At 40.9% G+C, this 13766-nt stretch overlaps 1 protein-coding gene across 4 annotated transcripts in view; it reads left to right on the forward strand.

Annotated features, from left to right (window-relative positions):
- The window catches only part of RECK (reversion inducing cysteine rich protein with kazal motifs), a 97025-nt gene that overhangs the window by 21163 nt on the left and 62096 nt on the right, over positions 1-13766 (forward strand). For 3 of the 4 annotated variants that reach the window (XM_046674729.1, XM_046674751.1, XM_046674744.1), the window contains 2 exons: positions 2261-2346; positions 4450-4497. In XM_046674729.1, coding sequence (XP_046530685.1) covers positions 2261-2346; positions 4450-4497 — 134 coding nt within the window. Of the gene's footprint in view, positions 1-2260; positions 2347-4449; positions 4498-5649; positions 5756-13766 lie in introns of those variants that run through there. The other variant, XM_046674736.1, reaches the window with a different exon arrangement.

A 13766-nucleotide genomic window follows, 5' to 3' on the forward strand; every position in this document is an offset into this window, starting at 1 on the left:
AAGTGCAAATCCAGAACCAGACTCCTCTTATAGCTGCTTGTCTTATGAATGGCACTAGACTGGAAACCCTCAAGTTATCTTGATTGCTTTTTCTTTTTAGCTCCATTGACTCTCCCCTTGTAAAATCTTGCGTCTGTCCTCTCTACTCCTAGTTCAAGCCTTTATTACACGCTTGGAGTAGAATATTGTAATAACCTTGTAACCGGTATTGCAACACATTATAGCTGTCCTCCCCACCTCCTTCAAAAAGGTCCTTTAGGAGATAGCCACTTCCGTCAGAATAAGGACCCACTTCCCTAGCCTAGCATTCCTAGTCTCCTCAGATTAAAGCTCATCTTCCGGTCCTTGTTACAGCCAGTGCCCTGGACAAAGGGAGTATATCTTATGTATCTCTGAATTCTAAAGGCTGTCACACTGTTTGAAGTTTGTATTTCAAACAAATTGGACTATTTGTCGTCCTGGAATTGCCCACATCCTTGCTTGTTCTCCTAATCATCCCTCTACATAGTGTCCTGGAATTACATTCATATACACATACGTACATACATATACTGTATGTGCACGCACATACACATTGTTCCTACCAACCTGTAGTCTCCATAATGGGAGAAATCATATATTTTATCTGTTTCATAGCCCGCATGATACCTAATAGAGTGCCTTGTGCAGAATAGGGGCTCAGTGGGAATTAATGCTTATTGAACAATTTAATTCTTTCTAAGAGGCCACTAGGTGTGTGGAAACAGCAGTATACTGCATTATGGTGTAAAAGTTGACAGAGGTTGGTTTTTTTTTTTTCCTTTTTAAAGATTGGCGCCTATCTAACAACTGGCGCCAATCTTCTTTTTTTTCTGCTTCCTCTCCCCAAATCCCCCCAGCACACAGCTGTATATTTTCAGTTGTGGGTCCTTCTAGCTGTGGCATGTGGGACGCCGCGTCAACGTGGCCCAACGAGCGGTGCCATGTCCACTCACAGGATCTGAATCACTGAAACCCTGGGCTGCAGAAGCAGAGCATGTGAACTGAACTGCTCGGCCCCGGTGTCAGCCCCAGCTGACCACAGAGTTTTTGACCTACATTGATTCTGTTCAAATTCTTTCTAAAATATGAGTGATTCTGAATAGCAAGCAGCAAAGATTTAGAGAAACTGTACTAGGCAGTGGGGCTAGATGGGAGTCCGTTGCCCTTTGTACCCCTAAAGTATATGAGGATACAGAAGCTTATGATATGCAGTATTTTTAGCCAGTTTTAATAATTGGGCGGTCTGTAATTATATTTTGAGAACTTTGCTATCTGTGGGTCATTCGTTTGCTTTTGTTTGTTTTGTTTTTTAGCGGAAGGCTTCTATTTGTTGTATTAAGTCCTAGATTCATTTGGAGAACTATGTTACCTGTTGCCTCGAATCCCTGACGTGTTTTTCAAATGTAAATAATAATCTGATTTAATATAGATGTGGATTTGTAGATCTGTGTATTACACGGAAGCAGCGTAAAGCATTTTCTAAAAGATATAAGGAAGAATTTGTATAAATCTTTTCTCATAATCATTGCTTGTATCTCCTAATTTTATCCTAGGAGTCATTCATTGACATTGATAATTGCAAAAAGGGATCTAAAAATGCATTAGAACACTTTTTATAATTTTATCACCTTTTGGTCTCACAATAATTTGGTTGGAGCAGTAGCTGCTGTGTATAAATTAACCAGAATAATCATTTTGCCTCATAATTAAGTGCACCAATCAAAGTCAGTCCTGACCCACAGAAGATGTTCCTGTTGGTTTACTAAATACAGTTTTTAAACAACCTCATGGGTTTTACACTATTCTAGGTATTTAATATTTTGAATACAGTGATACTTAGGCCCTTTTTTATTTGTTTGCTTGTTAAGTTAAATTGGAATCTTTGCCTGTGATTCAGTCTAAAGGTGAGGAAGGCCTCTCTTTGCTTTCCTTAACCTGCACGTCTTGTAGAGTTGCTGTCCACCCAGGAGTGAGAATGACCTAAAGATTAGGGTGGACAGAGAGAGGAGAGGGACAGCAAAGGACCTGATAGTTCTGCTGGGCTGGGGGACCTGAGAAGACTGGTGGCACTGGGAGGAAAGGGAAGAACACAGGCTTAGTGGTTTTGAGGCCCTGCAGTCTGAGCCAGTTTTCCTGTGGGTGCCTGCTGTGACTTTAGTGGCATCCATGAGTCAATTTGGCATGCTTTTTGTGTTTGTCAGTACTAATGACCAAAATATTTGAACATTCTGTTTTTAAGGTGTGTTTAAGAAGTCTGACGGCTGGGTTGGCTTAGGTTGCTGTGAACTGGCTATCACCTTGGAGTGTCGACAGGCGTGCAAGCAGGTAACACTGGGCACTCGGGCTCTTAATCAGTCAGCAGGGGGTACAGTTTGAGTTTTGGCTGTGCATGTCTTGGACCCTCGCCTCCCTCGTTCGTACCTTTGAAGAGGTGACCCGTAAAAGCTGCACATTTAGCGTTTCTTGCGTAGACGCTTCCTTTTAGGCTTGCTGCTTTTTCAGTTATGGCTGCTGCATCGGAGACCCTTAGCCGTCTCTTATTCTTGCTTACCTTCTCTCTGCCACACAAAGAATACTATAGCAATTGAGGTCTTCTGTACTTTGCCTGTCATCATGCTTATCAATGCTGAATGATTCCAGACGCTCGAGAGTGTAGGGTGTGCTCGGATGAGAGCATTTGACACAGCTGGCCTCCTTTGCTTTCGTCCTCCCTTCTGTCTTTCACCATGGTTTTACCCTGAGCATATTCTTCTATGCCTTCTCTGCTCCGAAGGTGAGCATGACTCCTGCAGTGAATTATGACTTTTCTGGTGCAGTTCAGTTTAGGCCCCTGAGTTCTTCCTCCCTGTGTCTATTTTCACGGTGCTTCCTCCGGGGGCTGTGGGGAAACTGGTCTCCTGGCTCCTCATACTCCTAGTGGTAGGAGTAGACTTAACTGGGAAATTTAGATGGACCGGAAACCACGGCTGGAAATCCTTCTTTTATTTTCTTCTTGTAGCGACTGGTCTGTGGACAGGAGCATATGAGACTTGGTGTCACCTTCACTTTGATGTGGATTACGCACTCTGTGGGCAGCACACAGCCTAGCTGTCTGCTGCTCTCCTCCAGGCAGTGGGATGCAGCTGAGTTGCAGAGGGTTTGGACTAGAGTGGGTCTAGTGGGTCATAAAATAGTTGCCAGGTCCGTTCTGCTTCTTGCTCTCCCCGTCCTCATCAGCTGGCCTGTTCAAAATTGCATGAGCCTAGGTGAAGAACAGGAGGGAATGGAACGAGGAACCAGAGCCCATGGCTGTGGAACTACATCTCTAGACGGAGATGTGACCACCCTCAGCAGATTTGTTTTGGCTTGTTTTATATGGAAAGTACATACTTAAATGTGCGAATAACTTGCCTTTTCTCTTAGTGTCACTTTCTTCATCTGTAGAAGCGATATCTTCTTCATAAACTTAAGAGAATTTCTTAAAAGTAACTTTTGTTAATTGCCTGCCATAGCCTTTTCCTCTTTAATTGTCCCCTCTATTATATATGGATTTTTTTCTGAGGAAGTTGGCTCATAAATCAGCATGAGAGTTTAAAATACAGAGGGTTAAAGAAAAAGCAAAATATAAACGCCCTGGCAGAGCTTCACAAGAGGATTTGCTACAGAGTGGAATTCAGCTAAAAGACAAAAAGTCCTCTGGTTTACATTTCCTTCCAAGTCATTTAGTTTCTGAATTAACATAAGGACCGTGTTATGATGTGAGATTAAAGCCATTACAGTTAGAGTGAAGTTCTTAGGTTCTGGGGCTGATGTTTGTTCTAAAGAAATTGCGTTGGGGCCAGCGTAGTGGCACAGTGGTTAAGTTCACACATTCCACTTTGGCGGCCCGGGCTTCGCCGGTTTGGATCCCGGGTGCAGACATGACACCGCTTGGCAAGCCATGCTGTGGTAGGCGTCCCACATATAAAGTAGAGGAAGATGGGCACGGATGTTAGCTCAGGGCCAGTCTTCCCCAGCAAAAAAAGGAGGATTGGCAGCAGATGTTAGGGCTAATCTTCCTCAAAAAAAAAAAAAGAAATTGCGTGAAATTTGTTTGTTGTAATTTAGAAACTTTTAAATATTTGAGCATAACATTTTCCTTGATGAAATAAAGAATATTATAGGATCAGCCCTGGTGGCCTTGTGGTTAAGTTTGGCATGCTCTGCTTGAGCAGCCCAAGTTTGGTGCCTGGGCATAGACCTATACCACTCCTCAGTGGCCATACTGTGGCAGCAGCCCACATAGAAAATAGAGGAAAATTGGCCACAGATGTTAGCCCAGGGCAAATCTTCCTCAGCAAAAAAAAGAATACTAACAATTAACATATACTTATATTAACTTCTGTTCTTTTTTGTCCTGTGCAGAATAGCATATGTAATAAATTAACGGGGAAATCTGTTATCTTTTAGGCATCTTCAAAAAATGATATTTCCAAAGTTTGCAGAAAAGAATATGAGGTATGTGTTTTATTTAATAAATTTGGATAGACTATTCAGATGTTATCAGAATTGATAAAAGCACTTACATTTTTAAAATGAATTCATTCTTACATGAATTGCCTTTTACTTTACAGAAGGTATAACCTTGGCAAAAATGTTGTTTACCTTTTTTGGAAATACTATGACTTTAATTGACTTGTTGAAGTTAAGCGTTAATTTTAAAGAAATGCCTAAATCACATATACGGAGGATTTAACCTATAATGTTTTCATAATAAAGGAACTGGCTGTACCCGAGGTTGTAAAACAGTTTGTCTTGGGTTCCATATCTTTTTTGCCCCTTTTCCTGTCCCTTGACCCATCCAGGCATCCATCTTTATAAACTACCTCTAATTGGAAGAAAAAAATCACACTGCTAGTGTGAGTAGCTTCAGACTTTCATAGTGTCTTGCTTTTGGGGGAAAAAGTACTAAATTACAAAGGCTGTGTTGAATCTGAAGGACTCTTGTCTCCCAAAGGTGGTATTTCAAGCACTGTGGTTCTAGATGGGGGAGTTACTAGGTCAGCGGTAGGGGAGGTGTTTCACATCATGCAGATACGTAGAGAGGATTGTCCTGATGTGAAAAAGCTCCTCGGTGGGACTGCTTTGTTCAGTTTCTAGAACTCCATCGTTAAATGTGAGCATATTATCGTTTTTCATAGTGTGAGACCATGTAATTAAGGACACAAGTGCATATGCCTCATTCATCATTTTTATATGTAAACATTGGGATTCCTATTGCTTTTAATAGTCTGTATTCTCTTGGAGAAGAAAGTTAGAACAACTCTTAACTGCTTCAAAAATCTAGTTCTGAATTTTTTTTCTTTTCTCAAAGCCTATAATTGTATCTCTTGATTAATATTTTTTAATTGGAGAAATCTTATTTATCTTTTATCCCTTTATACTATTTTCTAAGTTTTATCTGTTTGTCTGAAGACAAATTTCAAGATTAAAGTACAACTCTCCTCTGTTCTTATTGGAAGGAGCCTTGCTACAAGGAAGTAAAAGATCTTTCTTTTTTTCCTTATCTCTCTACCTTTGAAATAACTAGTTTTAGTTTCTCTTGAATGAAGTGGCTAACTGATAATTCCTTCTTTTCTCCCACATGATGTCTGAGACTGTCCATCTTCTGTAGCCTGTCCTCCATTATTTTAGTGTGCTTCCTTCTCTTGTCTGGATTTCTGCATTGCCCTAGGAAGTCTGCCAGTATGTGTTGATGAAGGACGGGACAGGAAAGGTAAGAGAGATAAACACTGTCCTATGGGAGAAATACTAAGAGTAGTTTACTTTTCCTGGTCTATCCTCCCTTATTTGGCCTAGAATTAAGCAATTGTTTTCCAAAAATCTGTATGCCAAGAGGGTTCTTTTACATATATATGTAAAATGTATACGTGTAATATACTATATATGTAATGTATACGTATATTTAAAACTGACCCTACAAATTATTCAGACTCAATTTGATTTCTTATATGTTATTTAGAAATAAAAAGAGAGACGAGCACTTTAATGCAGAAAGAGGGCTCTACATTATAAACCCCAAATAACAGTCCCTCTTAGGACTGTTGAAGTCTAGAGATGATAGCTCTTTGATATAAGGTGAATTGGGTAAGTTTGCTGCAGTGGAACCTATTTTAACTGGACTGGTTGTTTATGAACATTAGAACAGTTTATGAAACTAGGCTTTTAGCACCTTTTCCTTAACACTGTGTGGTCCCTGGGGTGAACTTCTAGATGTGTAAGCTCCTCCTTTAGGCTTACTGTTTCAGGGATTAGCATTTACCCTGAAGGATGGCTTTACGTTGTTTGACTAAAGATTCAGAGTGAGTAATCATATTTGGAAGAGCTAATGTTTATCTTTACTGGTAAGCTGCTGCAAAATTCCTTTTGAGGGGATTTCCTAAGAAATTTACTTACATGAATAAAGTTAAAAGATCTTAATGCCATTTAAGATTCTGTTTTGTTCCAACCAAGCTAGGCTAAGCCAGTTAAATATAAAGCATTGTTTTGGCTGATTTTATAGCATCTGGTTTCTTTCTTATGCAAATCAACAAGTATTTATTGACTACAGAGAGGCCGTTTTATATATTAGAAGGAGCACAGGCTTTGGAGACCTAGGTTAGACCTAGGTTAGAATTCTGGTTAAGCCGCTTACAACACAACTTCAAATACGAGAGAATTGTATCTAGTTGAGTCAAGATGGTTAAAATATATACTGCCCACGCAAGGGCTCAGGGAAATCAGAAAGCAGAGTGAGCGTGTTGGAGGTTATCAGGGAAGAGTTCTCGAAAGAGAGAGGTCTGAAAGGATTTCTGTAATTTGGGTAAGAAGACTGGATCAAAAGCATGTGAGCAAACATACACTTTGCTTGTGCAGGGGGCAAAAAGAAAATAAGCCAACTTTGGGCTGAGGTTCTATGCTTGGACAGGCAAAGTGGGACCAGACCAGAAAGGTGATATTTTGAGGCTCAACCCATTATTAAGTAGAGGGAGATGATGAATCTGTAATAGAAGACCAACGTAAATTACAAGTCTAATATTTTAGAAAGCTGAAAGTCTTAGTGGTGTGTAGGCTAAGTTTTAGATCCCCCAAACTCCTCTAATCTTGCCAAAATCAGATGATGCCCAAAACTGGAGTGATAGCAATAGAGTCGAGTATTCAGAAGTAAATCAGAGATTTGAAGGCAGAATCCACCTACAGGATTTGTTATGATGGATTGAATATAAGAAGTGATGTTCAGGGAAGTATAAAAAACAATTATTAGTGAATTAATGATTTGGAAGATAGAACTGAAGAAATTATATGCCAGAGGGACAGGCTTATAAAAGGGAGTTTAAGGGATGTGGAGGATAGAGAAAGTGTTCTAATTGGAATACTACAAGAAGAAGAAAGAATATGGGGCAGAGGCAGTGTTTAAAGAAGCCCAGCAAATCCCCAGCAGGATTAAAAAAGAGAGAGAAATCCATACATTGTAGATAGAGCTCATAGCCAAAGATCTTAAAAACAATCAAAAAAAGACCTTGCCTTCAAAGGAGACCAACAGCTGGTATCTCAGCAGCAACAGAGGAAGCCAGAGACAGTGGAGTGGTACCTAAACTGTTCTGAAAGAAAATAACTGTCAACCTAGAATTCCATATCCAGCAAAAATATTTCTCAAGAAAGAGGGCAAAATTAAGATACTTCCAGACAACAAAAACAGAATTGCCATTACTGGACCCCTTCTAGAAGTCCTTCTCTGAAGAGAGTTCTAAAATATCTACAATTATTTGAGATGCAAAAGAAAATGAGAATGATGAAAATACAAAGTAACCAAATTCAAACACAGATTATATAAAACAATAATATATTAATTGAGTTTAAAAAAAGATAAAATACACAGCAACAATCGTGTTTACGTTGGGAGAGGAGTTTAAAGAAATTGAAGTATATTGAGTGTTATGTCTTTTTAAATGTAAACACCCATATCTCAGACGTAGTTAGAAATGCAGGACTAAAGGTGTGGAGAGATGCTATGCTCAAGGTCAACCCTGAAGTAACCCTTCGACCTTGAGAGTGAAAGAAAGCTCTATTAAAGAGAAAGTATAGGAAAAAGAAAAGCGCTGCACTTTGAAAATTGGTTCTTGAGGGATCTAGAGGAGAAGAAGCCAGATACTGATCTGACATTTTAGTAGGAAGATGCATTCAGTAGTGGAATGTTGGAATGAGATATTCCAAGAAAAAGAGGAGATCTTGTCGCTGGAAATGTTGAAGCAAAGGCTTACTGGCCTCACATATTGTGGAAGGGATTTCTGCAATGGACAGGAGATTTGACTAATGATTTCCCAACTCTGCAGTTCTCTTATCTTGACCAATACCTAAGAAGGATTACTTCCTTCTGTACTTAAGAGTACTTCCTTCAGCATGACACTTGTTTAATTAGAGCTATCAAAATCAACCAGTGGCTTGATGGCACCTGTATGGACATGTTCAAGTGTCATGGGCTTGCTCAGTTCGAGGTTCTCTGTGCATTTTCGCAGGCTTGATCCTTGATCCACGCTGAAGTGTTTGTAAGGCCACATGGGTTCATTGAGATGTGGCACTAGAACCAGGGATGATATTCAAATTATTCAACAAGTGGAATGACGTGGGCACCAACAGAACAGATGCTGGCTAAGCCATCGGTGTAGCTGGCTGATTAGAACTGAAGTAAAAACTAATTCATGTTTTCTGTGAGGTGTGAGACATATAGTATAAGTCGTTGTCTACAAATTGGCAAGCACATTTCCTTATAGCCACCAAAATGGTGGGTTTTTTTTCAAGTTATTTTTCTTCTTAGTTTTTTTTTTTTTCTGTCAAACATTAGAATAAAGATGATGTGAGGCCAGTGAATTTCCAGAGACTGGCAATGGCTATAAAGTGATGAGACACATTTTAGTTTCCAGTTCATAAATCCATTTCCTACCTTTATGTCAGGCCTCACCTGCTCTTCTCTTAGCATAACGGTCATAAATATGAATCTCTCCATTGCTGCATGAGCCACTGAAGTGCCATGCTACAAATTTATCATCACACTTTTACGTTTTTACTTGTGTCTTCCTTCTTCACAGATCCTTCTCTATGCTTTTCTTTATACTCTTTTCAGAAATAGCGTTTTCAGTTCTTTTCTTTCTTTCCTAGCTTTTTTTAGTCCAGTTATTTGATGTTATTTCATTAAGGAAGGTGAGAAACTATAAAGGAAAGTCAGTAGGAGATATTTTTGTGAGGACTCACTTTTTTTTTAATCTTAAGGCATTTATAAGTTTTAAATTAAACAGTTGTTAACAAAACTAAAATAATGTTCTGTCCTGGGACTCTGGTTCTGTGACAATGCTAAGATTAAATTAAGACTCTGAGAGTATTAAAAAGAGTCTCTGAGAACCACGAAAGCAAAGATGGTCAGGTTTGTGAGTTCCAGGCTTGGTTCTGTCCGTGCCATCCCGTCAACAACACACAGCTAAGTGCATAAGAGAAGGGTGGAGGTATGTGTTAAATTCTGTTGTTTGAATTTCACATGTTCAAAATTAAAAATGGTATATGATAAAAAGTCTCTTTGCCATTTCTTGTATGATGGCCACCCAGTTTTTAGAGTCGCTAGAGGTTTTTTATTTGGTGAGGAAGATTGGCCCTGAGCTAACATCTGTTGCCAGTCATCCTCTGTTTTATGAAGGATACTGCCACAGCATGGTTTGAGGAGCAGTGCTGGGTCCCAGCCCAGGATCTGAACCAGTGAACCCTGGGCCGCTGAAGCGGAGTGCAAGAACTTAACCACTATGCCACTGGGCCAGCCCCCACCAGAGATGTTTTATGCATATAAAAGTAAATTATGTATAAATATGTATATATAGGCCTCTTCCAGCCGCCTGTGACACAGATGGTGGCTTTCCGTACACTTTGTCCTAACCCTGGATGCCAGTGTTGCTGCATATTTACGTATGCCTACATGGGCTGTACAGTGTATCCTCAGAAAATGTCACAATAAAGTGTTGTTTTAAAGATTTCTATGTGTTAGTTTTATTTTGTTCCTTTTTTCTCAAATTAAACTTGATTCTAGATTTACTACAAGAAGCTTAAAGGAAACGAGATGAAAAAATAGTCCTGGGGCTGGCCCAGTGGCGTAGTGGTTAAGTTTGTGCGTTCTCCTTCAGTGGCTCGGGGTTCAAGGGTTAAGATCCCCAACACAGACTTAGCACCACTCGTCAAGCCACACTGTGGTGGCATCCCACATAAAATAGAGGAACGTTGGCACAGATGTTAGCTCAGGGCCAATCTTCAGAGACTGGAGCAGACCCTCTTGTATGGCTGCTGACAGCCAGGGCTGTGGACAGGCAGCTTTGGGCATTTTAGCACAAAGAATCATGTCGCACTTTGCCCTTGCAAAGCCTTCAGGACCTAAATGTAAAGCTGCTTTTAGTTAATGCTAAGGAAACTCTGAAAGTCGTCAGGACAAAGTCAGTAGAAGACGGAATGGGAGACTTTGTAAATGATGAGATGCTATGGAGGTGTGCTGCATGAGAGCAGCCCCGAGCCGTTACCTGCAGCTGATGAGCTCCAAAAAGAGCGAAACCGGTTAGGTCCTGCAGTACTGGCTTAAGATAGGACAAAACCTTGAATATGTTCCCTTTGTATGTTGTTTTCTTGTGTCATATTTTTTTATTTGGGAAGGGAATAACTCCTTTTTAGTCTCTTTGTGCTAGTGTAATTCCTCTCTAGTCCATCTTCTCAGAAGTCCCCTGAATGAGATCGTCCCACAAGGGAAATCTGATCAAGTCAGGTTGGACCAGTGACCTGGGCTAATAAATGGCCAGGTTTTTCCCGCTAGGCAATCTCATCTACTCCCTAGCTTTAATTGCCCCTGTATGATGACAACTGCAGAATCTTCTTTGCTGACATCTTTCTCTGAGCTCCTGAATCACTAGTGGATCTGTGTACTTTGGATGTTCAACTGACATTTTGAATCAGCCAAGCTGATTGTTACCTTCCCTACCTTCCCTACCTCCTCCTCCCTCCACCTTACTGTGACATACCAGCACACACGGACACATCCAAAAACAAAAACTTACTTCTTTTAGGGGCCGGCCCAGTGGGGCAGCGGTTAAGTGCGCACGTTCCGCTTCGGCGGCCCAGGGTTCGCCGGGTCGGATCCTGGGTGCAGACATGGCATCACTTGTCAAACCATGCTGTGGCAGGCGTCCCACATATAAAGTAGAGGAAGATGGGCACGGATGTTAGCTCAGGGCCAGTCTTCCTCAGCAAAAAGAGGAGGATTGGCAGCAGATGTTAGCTCAGGGCTAATCTTCCTGGAAAAAAAAAAAACTTATTTCTTTTACATTTGTTGCTTGGTTGTTCCAGTATGGTTCTCCCAGATACAGAAACTAAAACCCTAAGAGGTATTGTCTACTCTCTTCTCTTCTCACCAACTCCCACAAATAACTGGCTATCAAGCCCAAAAGATTTGCCTCAAAAATATATCTCAAGTCAGCCTCTGTTCCAGATTCTCATTTACTGCCTTAGCTCAGGCCTTTAAACCACTTTTCTGGACTGCTAGGATAGCTGCCCCACCAGCTTTTCTATCTAATTTCTCCTCTGTTTACTCTCTCCACTTCTCCTGGGGTGCTCTCTTTGAAGACCACATATGGTCGTGTCACTCCCTTCCTTAAACCTCTTCAGTGGCTCATCCATGGGACACAGGTCATGTTCCTCAGCATGGTGTACTGGGCTTTTCTTGATCTAGCCCCTGACTCTTCCCTCCTTTACCCTTCAGCAGCTGGCTGCTCAGGATTCCCCAGGTGGGCCAGGTGTTATATTTATTAATTGTAGTTGCACAACCTGTTTGTTCTACCTGGAATTCCCTCTCCCCGAATCCATCCTATCACCCAATCCAGAGTGTGCTGGAGCCAGCTCCTACCAGCTAGGGAGAACTGATTGTTAAATATTCAGGAATTTTGCAAACCAGGAAAGCAGTCATGATGGGGTATTTACACCATAAACATCAGCAAATATTAGAAATCAGGACCACCCCCACCCACACCTCTGCGAAAGCTGGTCCCAGCACACCACTACCCCCATCCCACTGGCAACCTTTGCCCCGAATTCTGGCTTACATGGTTCCTCTTTAAACACTTTCCTTCCCAGCCCTCTTGCCTCCGCACACATAAAATTGACTGCTACTTCCAAGCATTTTACATGCTTTGGGATAGCATTTGTCCCCTTTAGTGTAACTCTTTGTTTACATGTCAGTTTTTAGTGCTAAACTCAGTTCTTGGGGGCAGAGTCCATGTCTCAGTTGTCTTTGTATCTGTCATTCATTCATTTACTCAGCATTCATTGAACTGATACACACCGAACTGATACATTTAATGTCTATCAGGTAGTGTTTTCAGGGTACAAAGATGAAAGGATTTAGCTACTGTCTGCAGGAAGTTTGTCATCTAGTCTATGGGAAGAGAGAAATTCAAAAAGTGTGTTACAATGCAGTGAGACAAGTACTTTGCTAGAAGTCTATACAAGACACATTGACGCCTAGAGGAGAAACCCTGCCCAGGGTAATGGGGAAGTCTTCACAGAGCAGATAAGACTAAGAGTAAATAAAAATGTGTTGCCTGTAAATAAGTGCTACAGTTAGTATTTTTAGAAATAGAATTTTTTCCACTCTGGACAGCTGAATTATGCAAGGTTCTTTATTCCACAGTAAATAGCAGTTTTGTATGGAAACCCTGTGTAAATGTCTGTGAATTAGGTATTCTTTGAATGAGTAGAGAAAGCACTGAATACTGTTTCTGTTACACTATAATGTATGGCAAACCATCCCCAATCTCCGTATCCTAAAACAATAAAAGTTGATTATTTCTCATGAATCTAAGGGCCAGCTGGGCAGTTCTGATGTGGCCAGGCTTAGCTGATTCTGGCTGGACTGACTCATGCATCTGCAATCATTTGGCATTTGGCCTGGGTCTGGCTGGTTAGGAGGCCCTTGGCTGGGTCAGCTCAGCTCTCCTCCATGTCTCCCCCAGCCCTCTAGCAGGCTGGCTCATGTGTATTCCCATGGTGGTAGCAGGGGCTCGAGAGGAAGTGGAAACATGCAAGTGTGTGTGCAGGCCTCTGCTTGCTTCAAGCCTGCCACTGCCTGCTTCACCAGAGCAAATTGCATGGCTAAGTCCAGAGTTAGTATGTGAGAAACAGAGGCAGGGGACTAGGAACATTGGGATCATTACTGCAGTCAGTCCACCACGAACACATCCTCTGTGCTAAAGTCTGTTCTAGACCTTGTGTTACTCTGCAGATGTTACTTACCAGGGAATTTGCTTCCAGCTGGTTGGATGCTCTGTGCTGATAATGAGCAAACTTATCTGAGCAGTCTAAACGTATTAACTTATTTCAGTTTTGTGTGTTCATTTTTGTCCAAGTATTGAAATAACATTTATTATTTGGGAGGCTGAAGAAATTGAAGAGTCACTTGTTTAGTGATATCCATGTCGTGATATTAAACTCCTTTACATATCCTAGTCACTTAGACTTTTTGACTTAAAAGCATGGTGTCCGCAACAAGGAGAAAACATCTTGGAGAAGTTTAAAAATATTTTTTAAAGCTCAATTATTTGATCTCTCCAACTAAGCATTTGATGAGCTAGATTTCTCATACGAATGCAAAAGTTCAAACTGGGAGAAATTTCAGTCCATCTGTGAAAAGCAAACAAACAGATTTTATTTAGTGAGGCCTTAGGAACAGAGCA

The sequence above is a fragment of the Equus quagga genome, chromosome 1 (assembly GCF_021613505.1).
Source record: "Equus quagga isolate Etosha38 chromosome 1, UCLA_HA_Equagga_1.0, whole genome shotgun sequence".
In the NCBI taxonomy this organism is placed as follows: domain Eukaryota; kingdom Metazoa; phylum Chordata; class Mammalia; order Perissodactyla; family Equidae; genus Equus; species Equus quagga.